Below are 20,273 nucleotides of genomic sequence, written 5' to 3'. Positions count from 1 at the left end.
GGAGGGAGATTCACTCTGTGTGTCTGACCCCGGGAGTGTGTGATGGGACGGTGCGGAGGGAGATTCACTCTGTGTGTCTGACCCCGGGAGTGTGTGATGGGACGGTGTGGAGGGAGATTCACTCTGTGTCTGACCCCGGGAGTGTGTGATGGGACGGTGTGGAGGGTGATTCACTCTGTGTCTGACACGGGAGTGTGTGATGGGACGATGACGAGGGAGATTCACTCTGTGTCTGACCCCGGGAGTCTGTGATGGGACGGTGTGGAGGGAGATTCACTCTGTGTCTGACCCCGGGAGTGTGTGATGGGATGGTGTGGAGGGAGATTCACTCTGTGTGTCTGACCCCGGGAGTGTGTGATGGGACGGTGCGGAGGGAGATTCACTCTGTGTGTCTGACCCCGGGACTGTGTGATGGGTCGGTGCGGAGGGAGATTCACTCTGTGTCTGACCCCTGGAGTGTGTGATGGGACGGTGTGGAGGCAGATTCACCCCCTGTCTGACCCCGGGAGTGTGTGATGGGACGGTGTGGAGGGAGATTCACGCTGTGTCTGACCCCGGGAGTGTGTGATGGGACGGTGTGGAGGGAGATTCACGCTGTGTCTGACCCCGGGAGTGTATGATGGGACGGTGTGGAGGGAGATTCACTCTGTGTCTGACCCCAGGAGTGGGTGATGGGTCGGTGCGGAGGGAGATTCACTCTGTGTCTGACCCCGGGAGTGTGTGATGGGACGGTGTGGAGGCAGATTCACCCCCTGTCTGACCCCGGGAGTGTGTGATGGGACGGTGTGGAGGGAGATTCACGCTGTGTCTGACCCCGGGAGTGTGTGAGGGGACGGTGTGGAGGGAGATTCACGCTGTGTCTGACCCCGGGAGTGTGTGATGGGACGGTGTGGAGGGAGATTCACTCTGTGTCTGACCCCGGGAGTGTGTGATGGGACGGTGTGGAGGCAGATTCACCCCCTGTCTGACCCCGGGAGTGTGTGATGGGACGGTGGGGATGGAGATTCACTCTGGGTGTCTGACCCCGGGAGTGTGTGATGGGACGGTATGGGGGGAGATTCACTCTGTGTCTGACCCCGGGAGTGTGTGATGGGACGGTGCGGAGGGAGATTCACTCTGTGTCTGACCCCGGGAGTGTGTGATGGGACGGTGCGGAGGCAGATTCACCCCCTGTCTGACCCCGGGAGTGTGTGATGGGACGGTGTGGAGGGAGATTCACGCTGTGTCTGACCCCGGGAGTGTGTGATGGGACGGTGTGGAGGGAGATTCACTCCGTGTCTGACCCCGGGAGTGTGTGATGGGACGGTGTGGAGGGAGATTCACTCTGTGTCTGACCCCGGGAGTGTGTGATGGGACGGTGTGGAGGGAGATTCACTCCGTGTCTGACCCCGGGAGTGTGTGATGGGACGGTGCGAAGGGAGATTCAGTCTGTGTCTGACCCCGGGAGTGTGTGATGGGACGGTGCGGAGGCAGATTAACCCCCTGTCTGACCCCGGGAGTGTGTGATGGGACGGTGTGGAGGGAGATTCACGCTGTGTCTGACCCCGGGAGTGTGTGATGGGACGGTGTGGAGGGAGATTCACTCCGTGTCTGACCCCGGGAGTGTGTGATGGGACGGTGCGGAGGGAGATTCACTCTGTGTCTGACCCCGGGAGTGTGTGATGGGACGGTGCGGAGGCAGATTCACCCCCTGTCTGATCCCGGGATTGTGTGATGGGACGGTGTGGAGGGAGATTCACGCTGTGTCTGACCCTGGGAGTGTGTGATGGGACGGTGTGGAGGGAGATTCACGCTGTGTCTGACCCCGGGAGTGTGTGATGGGACGGTGTGGAGGGAGATTCACTCCGTGTCTGACCCCGGGAGTGTGTGATGGGACGGTGTGGAGGGAGATTCATGCTGTGTCTGACGCCGGGAGTGTGTGATGGGACGGTGTGAAGGCCGATTCACCCCCTGTCTGACCCCGGGAGTGTGTGATGGGACGGTGTGGAGGGAGATTCACGCTGTGTCTGACCCCGGGAGTGTGTGATGGGACGGTGTGGAGGGAGATTCACTCTGTGTCTGACCCCGGGAGTGTGTGATGGGACGGTGTGGAGGGAGATTCACTCCGTGTCTGACCCCGGGAGTGTGTGATGGGACGGTGTGGAGGGAGATTCACTCTCTGTCTGATCCCGGGAGTGTGTGATGGGACGGTGCGGAGGGAGGTTAACTCTGTGTCTGACCCCGCGAGTGTGTGATGGGACGGTGCGGAGGCAGATTCACCCCCTGTCTGACCCCGGGAGTGTGTGATGGGACGGTGTGGAGGGAGATTCACTCTACCCCGGGAGTGTGTGATGGGACGGTGTGGAGGGAGATTCAGTCTGTGTCTGACCCCGGGAGTGTGTGATGGGACGGTGTGGAGGGAGATTCACTCCGTGTCTGACCCCGGGAGTGTGTGATGGGACGGTGCTTAGGGAGATTCACTCTGTGTCTGACCCCGGGAGTGTGTGATGGGACGGTGCGGAGGCAGATTCACCCCCTGTCTGACCCCGGGAGTGTGTGATGGGACGGTGTGGAGGGAGATTCACTCTGTGACTGACCCCGGGAGTGTGTGATGGGACGGTATGGAGGGAGATTCACTCTGTGTCTGACCCCGGGAGTGTGTGATGGGACGGTGTGGAGGGAGATTCACGCTGTGTCTGACCCCGGGAGTGTGTGATGGGACGGTGTGGAGGGATATTCACTCTGTGTCTGACCCCAGGAGTGGGTGATGGGTCGGTGCGGAGGGAGATTCACTCTGTGTCTGACCCCGGGAGTGTGTGATGGGACGGTGTGGAGGCAGATTCACCCCCTGTCTGACCCCGGGAGTGTGTGATGGGACGGTATGGAGGGAGATTCACGCTGTGTCTGACCCCGGGAGTGTGTGATGGGACGGTGTGGAGGGAGATTCACTCTGTGTCTGACCCCAGGAGTGGGTGATGGGTCGGTGCGGAGGGAGATTCACTCTGTGTCTGACCCCGGGAGTGTGTGATGGGACGGTGTGGAGGCAGATTCACCCCCTGTCTGACCCCGGGAGTGTGTGATGGGACGGTGTGGAGGGAGATTCACGCTGTGTCTGACCCCGGGAGTGTGTGATGGGACGGTGTGGAGGGAGATTCACGCTGTGTCTGACCCCGGGAGTGTGTGATGGGACGGTGTGGAGGGAGATTCACTCTGTTTCTGACCCCAGGAGTGGGTGATGGGTCGGTGCGGAGGGAGATTCACTCTGTGTCTGACCCCGGGAGTGTGTGATGGGACGGTGTGGAGGGAGATTCACTCCGTGTCTGACCCCGGGAGTGTGTGATGGGACGGTGTGGAGGGAGATTCACTCCGTGTCTGACCCCGGGAGTGTGTGATGGGACGGTGTGGAGGGAGATTCACTCTGTGTCTGACCCCGGGAGTGTGTGATGGGACGGTGGGGATGGAGATTCACTCTGGGTGTCTGACCCCGGGAGTGTGTGATGGGACGGTATGGGGGGAGATTCACTCTGTGTCTGACCCCGGGAGTGTGTGATGGGACGGTGCGGAGGGAGATTCATTCTGTGTCTGACCCCGGGAGTGTGTGATGGGACGGTGCGGAGGCAGATTCACCCCCTGTCTGACCCCGGGAGTGTGTGATGGGACGGTGTGGAGGGAGATTCACGCTGTGTCTGACCCCGGGAGTGTGTGATGGGACGGTGTGGAGGGAGATTCACTCCGTGTCTGACCCCGGGAGTGTGTGATGGGACGGTGTGGAGGGAGATTCACTCTGTGTCTGACCCCGGGAGCGTGTGATGGGTCGGTGCGGAGGGAGATTCACTCTGTGTCTGACCCCGGGAGAGTGTGATGGGACGGTGCGGAGGCAGATTCACCCCCTGTCTGACCCCGGGAGTGTGTGATGGGACGGTGTGGAGGGAGATTCACGCTGTGTCTGACCCCGGGAGTGTGTGATGGGACGGTGTGGAGGGAGATTTACTCCGTGTCTGACCCCGAGAGTGTGTGATGGGACGGTGTGGAGGGAGATTAACTCTGTGTCTGACCCCGGGAGTGTGTGATGGGACGGTGTGGAGGGAGATTCACTCCGTGTCTGACCCCGGGAGTGTGTGATGGGACGGTGCGAAGGGAGATTCAGTCTGTGTCTGACCCCGGGAGTGTGTGATGGGACGGTGCGGAGGCAGATTCACCCGCTGTCTGACCCCGGGATTGTGTGATGGGACGGTGTGGAGGGAGATTCACGCTGTGTCTGACCCCGGGAGTGTGTGATGGGACGGTGTGGAGGGAGATTCACTCTGTGTCTGACCCCGCGAGTGTTTGATGGGACGGTGCGGAGGCAGATTCACCCCCTGTCTGATCCCGGGATTGTGTGATGGGACGGTGTGGAGGGAGATTCACGCTGTGTCTGACCCCGGGAGTGTGTGATGGGACGGTGTGGAGGGAGATTCACGCTGTGTCTGACCCCGGGAGTGTGTGATGGGACGGTGTGGAGGGAGATTCACTCCGTGTCTGACCCCGGGAGTGTGTGATGGGACGGTGTGGAGGGAGATTCATGCTGTGTCTGACGCCGGGAGTGTGTGATGGGACGGTGTGGAGGGAGATTCACGCTGTGTCTGACCCCGGGAGTGTGTGATGGGACGGTGTGAAGGCCGATTCACCCCCTGTCTGACCCCGGGAGTGTGTGATGGGACGGTGTGGAGGGAGATTCACGCTGTGTCTGACCCCGGGAGTGTGTGATGGGACGGTGTGGAGGGAGATTCACTCTGTGTCTGACCCCGGGAGTGTGTGATGGGACGGTGTGGAGGGAGATTCACTCCGTGTCTGACCCCGGGAGTGTGTGATGGGACGGTGTGGAGGGAGATTCACTCTCTGTCTGATCCCGGTAGTGTGTGATGGGACGGTGCGGAGGGAGGTTAACTCTGTGTCTGACCCCGCGAGTGTGTGATGGGACGGTGCGGAGGCAGATTCACCCCCTGTCTGACCCCGGGAGTGTGTGATGGGACGGTGTGGAGGGAGATTCACTCTGTGTCTGACCCCAGGAGTGAGTGATGGGACGGTGTGGAGGGAGATTCAGTCTGTGTCTGACCCCGGGAGTGTGTGATGGGACGGTGTGGAGGGAGATTCACTCCGTGTCTGACCCCGGGAGTGTGTGATGGGACGGTGCGGAGGGAGATTCACTCTGTGTCTGACCCCGGGAGTGTGTGATGGGACGGTGCGGAGGCAGATTCACCCCCTGTCTGACCCCGGGAGTGTGTGATGGGACGGTGTGGAGGGAGATTCACTCTGTGACTGACCCCGGGAGTGTGTGATGGGACGGTATGGAGGGAGATTCACGCTGTGTCTAACCCCGGGAGTGTGTGATGGGACGGTGTGGAGGGAGATTCACTCTGTGTCTGACCCCAGGAGTGGGTGATGGGTCGGTGCGGAGGGAGATTCACTCTGTGTCTGACCCCGGGAGTGTGTGATGGGACGGTGTGGAGGCAGATTCACCCCCTGTCTGACCCCGGGAGTGTGTGATGGGACGGTGTGGAGGGAGATTCACGCTGTGTCTGACCCCGGGAGTGTGTGATGGGACGGTGTGGAGGGAGATTCACGCTGTGTCTGACCCCGGGAGTGTGTGATGGGACGGTGTGGAGGGAGATTCACTCCGTGTCTGACCCCGGGAGTGTGTGATGGGACGGTGTGGAGGGAGATTCACTCCGTGTCTGACCCCGGGAGTGTGTAATGGGACGGTGTGGAGGGAGATTCACTCTGTGTCTGACCCCAGGAGTGTGTGATGGGTCGGTGCGGAGGGAGATTCACTCTGTGTCTGACCACGGGAGTGTGTGATGGGACGGTGTGGAGGCAGATTCACCCCCTGTCTGACCCCGGGAGTGTGTGATGGGACGGTGGGGATGGAGATTCACTCTGGGTGTCTGACCCCGGGAGTGTGTGATGGGACGGTATGGGGGGAGATTCACTCTGTGTCTGACCCCGGGAGTGTGTGATGGGACGGTGCGGAGGGAGATTCACTCTGTGTCTGACCCCGGGAGTGTGTGATGGGACGGTGCGGAGGCAGATTCACCCCCTGTCTGACCCCGGGAGTGTGTGATGGGACGGTGTGGAGGGAGATTCACGCTGTGTCTGACCCCGGGAGTGTGTGATGGGACGGTGTGGAGGGAGATTCACTCCGTGTCTGACCCCGGGAGTGTGTGATGTGACGGTGTGGAGGGAGATTCACTCTGTGTCTGACCCCGGGAGTGTGTGATGGGTCGGTGCGGAGGGAGATTCACTCTGTGTCTGACCCCGGGAGAGTGTGATGGGACGGTGCGGAGGCAGATTCACCCCCTGTCTGACCCCGGGAGTGTGTGATGGGACGGTGTGGAGGGAGATTCACGCTGTGTCTGACCCCGGGAGTGTGTGATGGGACGGTGTGGAGGGAGATTTACTCCGTGTCTGACCCCGAGAGTGTGTGATGGGACGGTGTGGAGGGAGATTAACTCTGTGTCTGACCCCGGGAGTGTGTGATGGGACGGTGTGGAGGGAGATTCAGTCTGTGTCTGACCCCGGGAGTGTATGATGGGACGGTGCGAAGGGAGATTCAGTCTGTGTCTGACCCCGGGAGTGTGTGATGGGACGGTGCGGAGGCAGATTCACCCCCTGTCTGACCCCGGGATTGTGTGATGGGACGGTGTGGAGGGAGATTCACGCTGTGTCTGACCCCGGGAGTGTGTGATGGGACGGTGTGGAGGGAGATTCACGCTGTGTCTGACCCCGGGAGTGTGTGATGGGACGGTGTGGAGGGAGATTCACTCCGTGTCTGACCCCGGAGTATGTGATGGGACGGTGCGGAGGGAGATTCACTCTGTGTCTGACCCCGGGAGTGTGTGATGGGACGGTGCGGAGGCAGATTCACCCCCTGTCTGATCCCGGGATTGTGTGATGGGACGGTGTGGAGGGAGATTCACGCTGTGTCTGACCCCGGGAGTGTGTGATGGGACGGTGTGGAGGGAGATTCACGCTGTGTCTGATCCCGGGAGTGTGTGATGGGACGGTGTGGAGGGAGATTCACTCCATGTCTGACCCCGGGAGTGTGTGATGGGACGGTGTGGAGGGAGATTCATGCTGTGTCTGACGCCGGGAGTGTGTGATGGGACGGTGTGGAGGGAGATTCACGCTGTGTCTGACCCCGGGAATGTGTGATGGGACGGTGTGGAGGGAGATTCACTCTACCCCGGGAGTGTGTGATGGGACGGTGTGGAGGGAGATTCACTCTGTGTCTGACCCCGGGAGTGTGTGATGGGACGGTGTGGAGGGAGATTCACTCCGTGTCTGACCCCGGGAGTGTGTGATGGGACGGTGCGGAGGGAGATTCACTCTGTGTCTGACCCCGGGAGTGTGTGATGGGACGGTGCGGAGGCAGATTCACCCCCTGTCTGACCCCGGGAGTGTGTGATGGGACGGTGTGGAGGGAGATTCACTCTGTGACTGACCCCGGGAGTGTGTGATGGGACGGTATGGAGGGAGATTCACGCTGTGTCTGACCCCGGGAGTGTGTGATGGGACGGTGTGGAGGGAGATTCACTCCGTGTGTGACCCCGGGAGTGTGTGATGGGACGGTGTGGAGGGAGATTCACTCTGTGTCTGACCCCAGGAGTGTGTGATGGGTCGGTGCGGAGGGAGATTCACTCTGTGTCTGACCCCGGGAGTGTGTGATGGGACGGTGTGGAGGGAGATTCACCCCCTGTCTGACCCCGGGAGTGTGTGATGGGACGGTGTGGAGGGAGATTCACTCAGTGTCTGACCCCGGGAGTGTGTGATGGGACGGTGTGGAGGGAGATTCACTCTGTGTCTGACCCCGGGAGTGTGTGATGGGTCGGTGCGGAGGGAGATTCACTCTGTGTCTGACACCGGGAGAGTGTGATGGGACGGTGCGGAGGCAGATTCACCCCCTGTCTGACCCCGGGAGTGTGTGATGGGACGGTGTGGAGGGAGATTCACGCTGTGTCTGACCCCGGGAGTGTGTGATGTGACGGTGTGGAGGGAGATTCACTCTGTGTCTGACCCCGGGAGTGTGTGATGGGTCGGTGCGGAGGGAGATTCACTCTGTGTCTGACCCCGGGAGAGTGTGATGGGACGGTGCGGAGGCAGATTCACCCCCTGTCTGACCCCGGGAGTGTGTGATGGGACGGTGTGGAGGGAGATTCACGCTGTGTCTGACCCCGGGAGTGTGTGATGGGACGGTGTGGAGGGAGATTTACTCCGTGTCTGACCCCGCGAGTGTGTGATGGGACGGTGTGGAGGGAGATTAACTCTGTGTCTGACCCCGGGAGTGTGTGATGGGACGGTGTGGAGGGAGATTCAGTCTGTGTCTGACCCCGGGAGTGTATGATGGGACGGTGCGAAGGGAGATTCAGTCTGTGTCTGACCCCGGGAGTGTGTGATGGGACGGTGCGGAGGCAGATTCACCCCCTGTCTGACCCCGGGATTGTGTGATGGGACGGTGTGGAGGGAGATTCACGCTGTGTCTGACCCCGGGAGTGTGTGATGGGACGGTGTGGAGGGAGATTCACGCTGTGTCTGACCCCGGGAGTGTGTGATGGGACGGTGTGGAGGGAGATTCACTCCGTGTCTGACCCCGGAGTATGTGATGGGACGGTGCGGAGGGAGATTCACTCTGTGTCTGACCCCGGGAGTGTGTGATGGGACGGTGCGGAGGCAGATTCACCCCCTGTCTGATCCCGGGATTGTGTGATGGGACGGTGTGGAGGGAGATTCACGCTGTGTCTGACCCCGGGAGTGTGTGATGGGACGGTGTGGAGGGAGATTCACGCTGTGTCTGATCCCGGGAGTGTGTGATGGGACGGTGTGGAGGGAGATTCACTCCGTGTCTGACCCCGGGAGTGTGTGATGGGACGGTGTGGAGGGAGATTCATGCTGTGTCTGACGCCGGGAGTGTGTGATGGGACGGTGTGGAGGGAGATTCACGCTGTGTCTGACCCCGGGAATGTGTGATGGGACGGTGTGGAGGGAGATTCACTCCGTGTCTCACCCCAGGAGTATGTGATAGGACGGTGTGGAGGGAGATTCTCTCTGTGTCTGACCCCGGGAGTGTGTGATGGGACGGTGTGGAGGGAGATTCACTCCGTGTCTGACCCCGGGAGTGTGTGATGGGACGGTGCGGAGGGAGATTCACTCTGTGTCTGACCCCGGGAGTGTGTGATGGGACGGTGCGGAGGCAGATTCACCCCCTGTCTGACCCCGGGAGTGTGTGATGGGACGGTGTGGAGGGAGATTCACTCTGTGACTGACCCCGGGAGTGTGTGATGGGACGGTATGGAGGGAGATTCACGCTGTGTCTGACCCCGGGAGTGTGTGATGGGACGGTGTGGAGGGAGATTCACTCCGTGTGTGACCCCGGGAGTGTGTGATGGGACGGTGTGGAGGGAGATTCACTCTGTGTCTGACCCCAGGAGTGTGTGATGGGTCGGTGCGGAGGGAGATTCACTCTGTGTCTGACCCCGGGAGTGTGTGATGGGACGGTGTGGAGGGAGATTCACCCCCTGTCTGACCCCGGGAGTGTGTGATGGGACGGTGTGGAGGGAGATTCACTCAGTGTCTGACCCCGGGAGTGTGTGATGGGACGGTGTGGAGGGAGATTCACTCTGTGTCTAACCCCGGGAGTGTGTGATGGGTCGGTGCGGAGGGAGATTCACTCTGTGTCTGACACCGGGAGAGTGTGATGGGACGGTGCGGAGGCAGATTCACCCCCTGTCTGACCCCGGGATTGTGTGATGGGACGGTGTGGAGGGAGATTCACGCTGTGTCTGACCCCGGGAGTGTGTGATGGGACGGTGTGGAGGGAGATTCACGCTGTGTCTGACCCCGGGAGTGTGTGATGGGACGGTGTGGAGGGAGATTCACTCCGTGTCTGACCCCGGGAGTGTGTGATGGGACCGTGTGCAGGGAGATTCACTCTGCGTCTGACCCCGGGAGTGTGTGATGGGTCGGTGCGAAGGGAGATTCACTCTGTGTCTGACCCTGGGAGTGTGTGATGGGACGGTGTGGAGGCAGATTCACCCCCTGTCTGACCCCGGGAGTGTGTGATGGGACGGTGTGGAGGGAGATTCATGCTGTGTCTGACGCCGGGAGTGTGTGATGGGACGGTGTGGAGGGAGATTCACGCTGTGTCTGACCCCGGGAGTGTGTGATGGGACGGTGTGGAGGGAGATTCACTCCGTGTCTGACCCCGGTAGTGTGTGATGGGACAGTGTGGAGGGAGATTCACTCTGTGTGTCTGACCCCGGCAGTGTATGATGGGACGGTGTGGAGGGAGATTCACTCTGTGTCTGACCCCGGGAGTGTGTGATGGGACGGTGCGGAGGGAGATTCAATCTGTGTCTGACCCCGGAAGTGTGTGATGGGACGGTGTGGAGGGAGATTCACTCTGTGTCTGATCCCGGGAGTGTGTTATGGGTCGGTGCCGAGGGAGATTCACTCTGAGTCTGACCCCGGGAGTGTGTGATGGGACGGTGCGGAGGGAGATTCACTCTGTGTCTGACCCCGGGAGTGTGTGATGGGAAAGTGGGGAGGGAGATTCACCCCCTGTCTGACCCCGGGAGTGTGTGATGGGACGGTGTGGAGGCAGATTCACCCCCTGTCTGACCCCGGGAGTGTGTGATGGGACGGTGCGGAGGGAGATTCACTCTTTGTCTGACCCCGGGAGTGTGTGATGGGACGGTGGGGAGGGAGATTCACTCTGTGTCTGACCCCGGGAGTGTGTGATGGGACGGTGCGGAGGGAGATTCACTCTGTGTCTGACCCCGGGAGTGTGTGATGGGACGGTGTGGAGGGAGATTCACGCTGTGTCTGACGTCGGGAGTGTGTGATGGGACGGTGCGGAGGGAGATTCACTCTGTGTCTGACCCCGGGTGTGTGTGATGGGACGGTGCGGAGGCAGATTCACCCCCTGTCTGACCCCGGGAGTGTGTGATGGGACGGTGCGGAGGGAGATTCACTCTTTGTCTGACCCCGGGAGTGTGTGATGGGACGGAGCGGAGGGGGATTCACGCTGTGTCTGACCCCGGGAGTGTGTGATGGGACGGTGTGGAGGGAGATTCACGCTGTGTCTGACCCCGGGAGTGTGTGATGGGACGGTGTGGTGGGAGATTCACTCCGTGTCTGACCCCGGGAGTGTGTGATGGGTCGGTGCGGAGGGAGATTCACTCTGTGTCTGACCCTGGGAGTGTGTGATGGGACGGTGTGTAGGGAGATTCACGCTGTGTCTGACCCCGGGAGTGTGTGATGGGACGGTGTGGAGGGAGATTCACTCCGGGTCTGACCCCGGGAGTGTGTGATGGGACGGTGTGGAGGGAGATTCACGCTGTGTCTGACCCCGGGAGTGTGTGATGGGACGGTGTGTAGGGAGATTCACGCTGTGTCTGACCCCGGGAGTGTGTGATGGGACGGTGTGTAGGGAGATTCACTCTGTGTCTGACCCCGGGAGTGCGTGATGGGATGGTGTGGATGGAGATACACTCTGTGTCTGACCCCGGGAGTGTGTGATGGGACGGTGCGGAGGGAGATTCACTCTGTGTCTGACCCCGGGAGTGTGTGATGGGACGGTGCGGAGGGAGATTCACTCTGTGTCTGACCCCGGGAGTGTGTGATGGGTCGGTGTGGAGGGAGATTCACTCTGTCTGACCCCGGGAGTGTGTGATGGGACGGTGCGGAGGGAGATTCACTCTGTGTCTGACCCCGGGAGTGTGTGATGGGACGGTGCGGAGGGAGATTCACTCTGTGTCTGACCCCGGGAGTGTGTGATGGGACGGTGCGGAGGGAGATTCACTCTGTGTCTGACCCTGGGAGTGGGTGATGGGACGGTACGGAGGGAGATTCCCTCTGTGTCTCACCCAGGGAGTGTGTGATGGGACGGTGCGGAGGGAGATTCACTCTGTGTCTGACCCTGGGAGTGTGTGATGGGACGGTGTGTAGGGAGATTCACGCTGTGTCTGACCCCGGGAGTGTGTGATGGGACGGTGTGGAGGGAGATTCACTCCGGGTCTGACCCCGGGAGTGTGTGATGGGACGGTGTGGAGGGAGATTCACGCTGTGTCTGACCCCGGGAGTGTGTGATGGGACGGTGTGTAGGGAGATTCACGCTGTGTCTGACCCCGGGAGTGTGTGATGGGACGGTGTGTAGGGAGATTCACTCTGTGTCTGACCCCGGGAGTGCGTGATGGGATGGTGTGGATGGAGATACACTCTGTGTCTGACCCCGGGAGTGTGTGATGGGTCGGTGCGGAGGGAGATTCACTCTGTGTCTGACCCCGGGAGTGTGTGATGGGACGGTGCGGAGGGAGATTCACTCTGTGTCTGACCCCGGGAGTGTGTGATGGGTCGGTGTGGAGGGAGATTCACTCTGTCTGACCCCGGGAGTGTGTGATGGGACGGTGCGGAGGGAGATTCACTCTGTGTCTGACCCCGGGAGTGTGTGATGGGACGGTGCGGAGGGAGATTCACTCTGTGTCTGACCCCGGGAGTGTGTGATGGGACGGTGCGGAGGGAGATTCACTCTGTGTCTGACCCTGGGAGTGGGTGATGGGACGGTACGGAGGGAGATTCCCTCTGTGTCTCACCCAGGGAGTGTGTGATGGGACGGTGCGGAGGGAGATTCACTCTGTTTCTGACCCCGGGAATGTGTGATGGGACGGTGCGGAGGGAGATTCACTCTGTGTCTGACCCCGGGAGTGTGTGATGGGACGGTGCGGAGGGAGATTCACTCTGTGTCTGACCCCAGGAGTGTGTGAGGGGATCGTGTGGAGGGAGATTCACTCTGTGTTTCTGACCCCGGCAGTGTGTGATGGGACGGTGTGGAGGGAGATTCGCTCTGTGTCTGAGCCCGGGAGTGTGTGATGGGATGGTGCGGAGGGAGATCCACTGTGTGTCTGACCCCGGGAGTGTGTGATGGGACGGTGTGGAGGGAGATTCACTCTGTGTGTCTGACCCCGGGAGTGTGTGATGGGATGGTGGGGATGGAGATTCAATCTGTGTTTGACCCCGGGAGTGTGTGATGGGACGGTGTGGAGGGAGATTCACTCTGTGTCTGACCCCGGGATTCTGTGATGGGATGGTACGGAGGGAGATTCACTCTGTGTCTGATCCCTGGGGTGTGTGATGGGACGGTGTGGAGGGAGATTCACTCTGTGTCTCACCCCGCGAGTGTGTGATGGGACGGTGTGGAGGGAGCTTCACTCTGTGTCTGACCCCGGGAGTGTGTGATGGGACGGTGTGGAGGGAGATTCACCCCCTGTCTGACCCCGGGAGTGTGTGATGGGACGGTGCGGAGGGAGATTCACTCTGTGTCTGACCCCGGGAGTGTGTGATGGGACGGTGCGGAGGGAGATTCACTCTGTGTCTGACCCCAGGAGTGTGTGATGGGACGGTGTGGAGGGAGATTCACTCTGTGTCTGACCCCGGGAGTGTGTGATGGGACGGTGCGGAGGCAGATTCACCCCCTGTCTGACCCCGGGAGTGTGTGATGGGACTGTGCGGAGGGAGATTCACTCTGTGTCTGACCCCGGGAGTGTGTGATGGGACGGTGTGGAGGGAGATTCACTCTGTGCCTGACCCCGGGAGTCTGTGATGGGACGGTGCAGAGGGAGATTCTCTCTGTGTGTCTGAACCCGGGAGTGTGTGATGGGACGGTGCGGAGGGAGATTCACTCTGTGTCTGACCCCGGGAGTGTGTGATGGGATGGTGTGGAGGGAGATTTACTCCGTGTCTGACCCCGAGAGTGTGTGATGGGACGGTGTGGAGGGAGATTAACTCTGTGTCTGACCCCGGGAGTGTGTGATGGGTCGGTGCGGAGGGAGATTCACTCTGTGTCTGACCCCGGGAGTGTGTGATGGGACGGTGTGGAGGGAGATTCACCCCCTGTCTGACCCCGGGAGTGTGTGATGGGACGGTGTGGAGGGAGATTCACTCAGTGTCTGACCCCGGGAGTGTGTGATGGGACGGTGTGGAGGGAGATTCACTCTGTGTCTGACCCCGGGAGTGTGTGATGGGTCGGTGCGGAGGGAGATTCACTCTGTGTCTGACACCGGGAGAGTGTGATGGGACGGTGCGGAGGCAGATTCACCCCCTGTCTGACCCCGGGAGTGTGTGATGGGACGGTGTGGAGGGAGATTCACGCTGTGTCTGACCCCGGGAGTGTGTGATGGGACGGTGTGGAGGGAGATTTACTCCGTGTCTGACCCCGAGAGTGTGTGATGGGACGGTGTGGAGGGAGATTAACTCTGTGTCTGACCCCGGGAGTGTGTGATGGGACGGTGTGGAGGGAGATTCACTCCGTGTCTGACCCCGGGAGTGTGTGATGGGACGGTGCGGAGGGAGATTCAGTCTGTGTCTGACCCCGGGAGTGTGTGATGGGACGGTGCGGAGGCAGATTCACCCCCTGTCTGACCCCGGGATTGTGTGATGGGACGGTGTGGAGGGAGATTCACGCTGTGTCTGACCCCGGGAGTGTGTGATGGGACGGTGTGGAGGGAGATTCACGCTGTGTCTGACCCCGGGAGTGTGTGATGGGACGGTGTGGAGGGAGATTCACTCCGTGTCTGACCCCGGGAGTGTGTGATGGGACCGTGTGCAGGGAGATTCACTCTGCGTCTGACCCCGGGAGTGTGTGATGGGTCGGTGCGAAGGGAGATTCACTCTGTGTCTGACCCTGGGAGTGTGTGATGGGACGGTGTGGAGGCAGATTCACGCAGTGTCTGACCCCGGGAGTGTGTGATGGGACGGTGTGGAGGGAGATTCATGCTGTGTCTGACGCCGGGAGTGTGTGATGGGACGGTGTGGAGGGAGATTCACGCTGTGTCTGACCCCGGGAGTGTGTGATGGGACGGTGTGGAGGGAGATTCACTCCGTGTCTGACCCCGGGAGTGTGTGATGGGACAGTGTGGAGGGAGATTCACTCTGTGTGTCTGACCCCGGCAGTGTGTGATGGGACGGTGTGGAGGGAGATTCACTCTGTGTCTGACCCCGGGAGTGTGTGATGGGACGGTGCGGAGGGAGATTCAATCTGTGTCTGACCCCGGAAGTGTGTGATGGGACGGTGTGGAGGGAGATTCACTCTGTGTCTGATCCCGGGAGTGTGTGATGGGTCGGTGCCGAGGGAGATTCACTCTGAGTCTGACCCCCGGAGTGTGTGATGCGACGGTGCGGAGGGAGATTCACTCTGTGTCTGACCCCGGGAGTGTGTGATGGGAAAGTGCGGAGGGAGATTCACCCCCTGTCTGACCCCGGGAGTGTGTGATGGGACGGTGCGGAGGGAGATTCACTCTTTGTCTGACCCCGGGAGTGTGTGATTGGACTGTGGGGAGGGAGATTCACTCTGTGTCTGACCCCGGGAGTGTGAGATGGGACGGTGAGGAGGGAGATTCACTCTGTGTCTGACCCCGGGAGTGTGTGATGGGACGGTGTGGAGGGAGATTCACGCTGTGTCTGACCCCGGGAGTGTGTGATGGGACGGTGCGGAGGGAGATTCACTCTGTGTCTGACCCCGGGAGTGTGTGATGGGACGGTGTGGAGGGAGATTCACTCTGTGCCTGACCCCGGGAGTCTGTGATGGGACGGTGCAGAGGGAGATTCTCTCTGTGTGTCTGACTCCGGGAGTGTGTGATGGGACGGTGCGGAGGGAGATTCACTCTGTGTCTGACCCCGGGAGTGTGTGATGGGATGGTGTGGAGGGAGATTCACTCTGTGTGTCTGACCCCGGGAGTGTGTGATGGGACGGTGCGGAGGGAGATTCACTCTGTGTGTCTGACCCCGGGAGTGTGTGATGGGACGGTGCGGAGGGAGATTCACTCTGTGTCTGACCCCGGGAGTGTGTGATGGGACGGTGCGGAGGGAGATTCACTCTGTGTCTGACCCCGGGAGTGTGTGATGGGACGGTGTGGAGGGAGATTCACTCTGTGCCTGACCCCGGGAGTCTGTGATGGGACGGTGCAGAGGGAGATTCTCTCTGTGTGTCTGACTCCGGGAGTGTGTGATGGGACGGTGCGGAGGGAGATTCACTCTGTGTCTGACCCCGGGAGTGTGTGATGGGATGGTGTGGAGGGAGATTCACTCTGTGTGTCTGACCCCGGGAGTGTGTGATGGGACGGTGCGGAGGGAGATTCACTCTGTGTGTCTGACCCCGGGAGTGTGTGATGGGACGGTGTGGAGGGAGATTCACTCTGTGTCTGACCCCGGGAGTGTGTGATGGGACGGTGTGGAGGGAGATTCACTCTGTGTCTGACCCCGGGAGTGTGTGATGGGACGGTGACGAGGGAGATTCACTCTGTGTCTGACCCCGGGAGTGTGTGATGGGATGGTGTGGAGGGAGATTCACTCTGTGTGTCTGACCCCGGGAGTGTGTGATGGGACGGTGCGGAGGGAGATTCACTCTGTGTGTCTGACCCCGGGAGTGTGTGATGGGACGGTGTGGAGGGAGATTCACTCTGTGTCTGACCCCGGGAGTGTGTGATGGGACGGTGTGGAGGGAGATTCACTCTTTGTCTGACCCCGGGAGTGTGTGATGGGACGGTGGCGAGGGAGATTCACTCTGTGTCTGACCCCCGGAGTCTGTGATGGGACGGTGTGGAGGGAGATTCACTCTGTGTGTCTGACCCCAGGAGTGTGTGATGGGACGGTGTGGAGGGAGATTCACTCTGTGTCTGACCCCGGGAGTGTGTGATGGGACGGTGTGGAGGGAGATTCACTCTGTGTGTCTGACCCCAGGAGTGTGTGATGGGACTGTGCGGAGGGAGATTCACTCTGTGTCTGACCCCGGGAGTGTGTGATGGGACGGTGTGGAGGGAGATTCACTCTGTGCCTGACCCCGGGAGTCTGTGATGGGACGGTTCAGAGGGAGATTCTCTCTGTGTGTCTGAACCCGGGAGTGTGTGATGGGACGGTGCGGAGGGAGATTCACTCTGTGTCTGACCCCGGGAGTGTGTGATGGGATGGTGTGGAGGGAGATTCACTCTGTGTGTCTGACCCCGGGAGTGTGTGATGGGACGGTGCGGAGGGAGATTCACTCTGTGTGTCTGACCCCGGGAGTGTGTGATGGGACGGTGTGGAGGGAGATTCACTCTGTGTCTGACCCCGGGAGTGTGTGATGGGACGGTGTGGAGGGAGATTCACTCTGTGTCTGACCCCGGGAGTGTGTGATGGGACGGTGACGAGGGAGATTCACTCTGTGTCTGACCCCGGGAGTCTGTGATGGGACGGTGTGGAGGGAGATTCACTCTGTGTCTGACCCCGGGAGTGTGTGATGGGTTGGTGTGGAGGGAGATTCACTCTGTGTGTCTGACCCCGGGAGTGTGTGATGGGACATTGCGGAGGGAGATTCACTCTGTGTGTCTGACCCCGGGAGTGTGTGATGGGACGGTGTGGAGGGAGATTCACTCTGTGTCTGACCCCGGGAGTGTGTGATGGGACGGTGGCGAGGGAGATTCACTCTGTGTCTGACCCCCGGAGTCTGTGATGGGACGGTGTGGAGGGAGATTCACTCTGTGTGTCTGACCCCAGGAGTGTGTGATGGGACAGTGTGGAGGGAGATTCACTCTGTGTCTGACCCCGGGAGTGTGTGATGGGACGGTGTGGAGGGAGATTCACTCTGTGTGTCTGACCCCAGGAGTGTGTGATGGGACGGTGTGGAGGGAGATTCACTCTGTGTGTCTGACCCCGGGAGTGTGTGATGGGACGGTGTGGAGGGAGATTCACTCTGTGTGTCTGACCCCGGGAGTGTGTGATGGGACGGTGTGGAGGGAGATTCACTCTGTGTGTGAATACTGCCCTGAGCTTGTGTTCTTCCTGAAGCACACCCCGTTGTCCCTGCCATCGACATGTCCCGGTCTCTGAGTTAGCCGGAACGATCCAGTTTATCTGGAAGTACCACATTCTATGAACTTCTGTGTTATGGGTTACTGAACATAAAAACATCATTAATGTTTTGTTTCAGATTTAAATCTGAGAAGTTCAAATGTTCAAATTTCTACAGTTAGTCTCTCCCACATCAAAGAGTGTCTGTGCCCTGTCCTCCCTGCTATGGGAGTCTCTCCCCCATTACCCCTGTTACAGAGGGAGTCTCTCCCCCGTTACCCCTGTTACAGAGGGAGTCTCTCCCCCGTTACCCCTGTTACAGAGGGAGTCTCTCCCCCATTACCCCTGTTACAGAGGGAGTCTCCCCCCATCACCCCTGTTACAGAGGGAGTCTCTCCCCCATTACCCCTGTTACAGAGGGAGTCTCTCCCCCATTACCCCTGTTACAGAGGGAGTCTTTCCCCCATCACCCCTGTTACAGAGGGAGTCTCTCCCCCATTACCCCTGTTACAGAGGGAGTCTTTCCCCCGTTACCCCTGTTACAGAGGGAGTCTCTCCCCCGTTACCCCTGTTACAGAGGGAGTCTCTCCCCCGTTACCCTGTTACAGAGGGAGTCTCTCCCCCGTTACCCCTGTTACAGAGGGAGTCTCTCCCCCGTTACCCCTGTTACAGAGGGAGTCTCTTCCCCATTACCCCTGTTACAGAGGGAATCTCTCCCCGTCACCCCGTTACAGAGCGAGTCTCTCCCCCGTCACCCCTGTTACAGAGGGAATCTCTCCCCCATCACCCTTGTTGCAGAGGGAGTCTCTCCCCATTACCCCTGTTACAGAGGGAGTCTCTTCCCCATTACAGAGCGAATCTGTCCCCCATTCCCCCTGTTGCAGAGGGAGTCTCTCCCCATTCCCCCTGTTACAGAGGGAGTGTCTCCCCCATCACCCTTGTTGCAGAGGGAGTCTCTCCCCATTACCCCTGTTACAGAGGGAGTCTCTCCCCATTCCCCCTGTTACAGAGGGAGTCTCTCCCCCATTACCCCTGTTACAGAGGGAGTCTCTTCCCCATTACAGAGCGAATCTGTCCCCCATTCCCCCTGTTACAGAGGGAGTCTCTCCCCATTCCCCCTGTTACAGAGGGAGTGTCTCCCCCATCACCCTTGTTGCAGAGGGAGTCTCTCCCCCATTACAGAGCGAATCTGTCCCCCATTCCCCCTGTTACAGAGGGAGTGTCTTCCCCCATCACCCCGTTACAGAGGGAGTCTCTTCCCCATTACAGAGCGAATCTGTCCCCCATTCCCCCTGTTACAGAGGGAGTGTCTTCCCCCATCACCCCGTTACAGAGGGAGTATCTCCCCCGTTACCCCTGTTACAGAGGGAGTCTCTCCCCATTCCCCGTTACAGAGGGAGTGTCTCCCCCATCACCCCTGTTACAGAGGGAGTCTCTCCCCCATTACCGCTGTTACAGAGGGAGTGTCTCCCCCATTACCCCGTTACACAGAGAGTCTCTCTCCCCCATTACCCCTGTAACAGAGGGAGTCTCTCCCCCGTCACCCCTGTTACAGAGGGAGTCTCTCCTCCATTACCCCTGTAACAGAGGGAGTCTCTCCTCCATTACCCCTGTAACAGAGGGAGTCTCTCCCCCGTCACCCCTGTTACAGAGGGAGTATCTCCCCGTTACAGAGGGAGTCTCTCCCCCGTCACCACTGTTACAGAGGGAGTATCTCCCCCGTTACCCCTGTTACAGAGGGAGTCTCTCCCCTGTTACAGAGGGAGTATCTCCCCCATCTGGAACCACACTGAAGGACTCTCTTGTGCTGTATTCCTAGGTTTCTGACCTGAGATGGACACGGTCGAAGTCAAGGACATGTCTGAATGTCCATCGGGTGACAACCTGTGCGGTGGGTCTCCGCGCCTAATCGTGGCCCCTCTCTCTCTCCGTTCCCCTGCCGCCCTCTCTCAGCCGCGTTCTCTCCACCTCTGGAAACTCCCGTCTCTCTCTCTGTCTCTCTCTCTCACCCCTCTCTCTTCCCCACTACCGCCCCCTCCCCAACATCCCGGTCCGTCAGTCCCACCGTTCTCCGTCTCCCCATCAGGGAAAAAACCCATCGGCCCCGAACGACGCCCGCCGTTCCCACGGAATGACCGGACTTCGCTCCCTTGCGACAGCCTGCCTCTCGCTCCGGGACATCTCCTGATCACAGACAATGGTTAATCTCATTCTGGTCGAGGCCTCCCTGTTCGGGGTAACCTCCCCGACCAAGCCCCAGCTACGACCTCTCTCTCCCAGGCAACGGCATCGTCCCACCTGGCAACGACCTCCGTCTCCCCGGGGATGCTCCCAGTAGCCCGGCAACGGCACCTCCCCACCCGGCAACAACCTCCGTCTCCTTGGTGACGACATGCGTCTCCCCGGCGATGTTCCCGGTCGCCCGGCAACGGCCCCTCTCG

The 20,273-nt window shown here is 60.1% G+C and overlaps 1 protein-coding gene across 3 annotated transcripts in view; it reads left to right on the top strand.

The window, feature by feature from the left end:
• LOC134341679 (tyrosine-protein kinase STYK1-like) overlaps positions 1 to 20,273 on the top strand; it is a 109,070-nt gene that overhangs the window by 57,215 nt on the left and 31,582 nt on the right. For all 3 annotated transcript variants that reach the window (XM_063039603.1, XM_063039602.1, XM_063039601.1), the window contains exon 2: positions 19,652 to 19,723. In XM_063039603.1, the coding sequence (XP_062895673.1) occupies positions 19,666 to 19,723 (58 nt within the window). In that variant the 5' untranslated portion in view covers positions 19,652 to 19,665. The remainder of the gene's footprint in view (positions 1 to 19,651; positions 19,724 to 20,273) is intronic.

This window comes from Mobula hypostoma, unplaced genomic scaffold (genome assembly GCF_963921235.1).
Source record: "Mobula hypostoma unplaced genomic scaffold, sMobHyp1.1 scaffold_36, whole genome shotgun sequence".
NCBI lineage: Eukaryota > Metazoa > Chordata > Chondrichthyes > Myliobatiformes > Myliobatidae > Mobula > Mobula hypostoma.
This window is presented reverse-complemented; position numbering and strand designations above follow the sequence as displayed.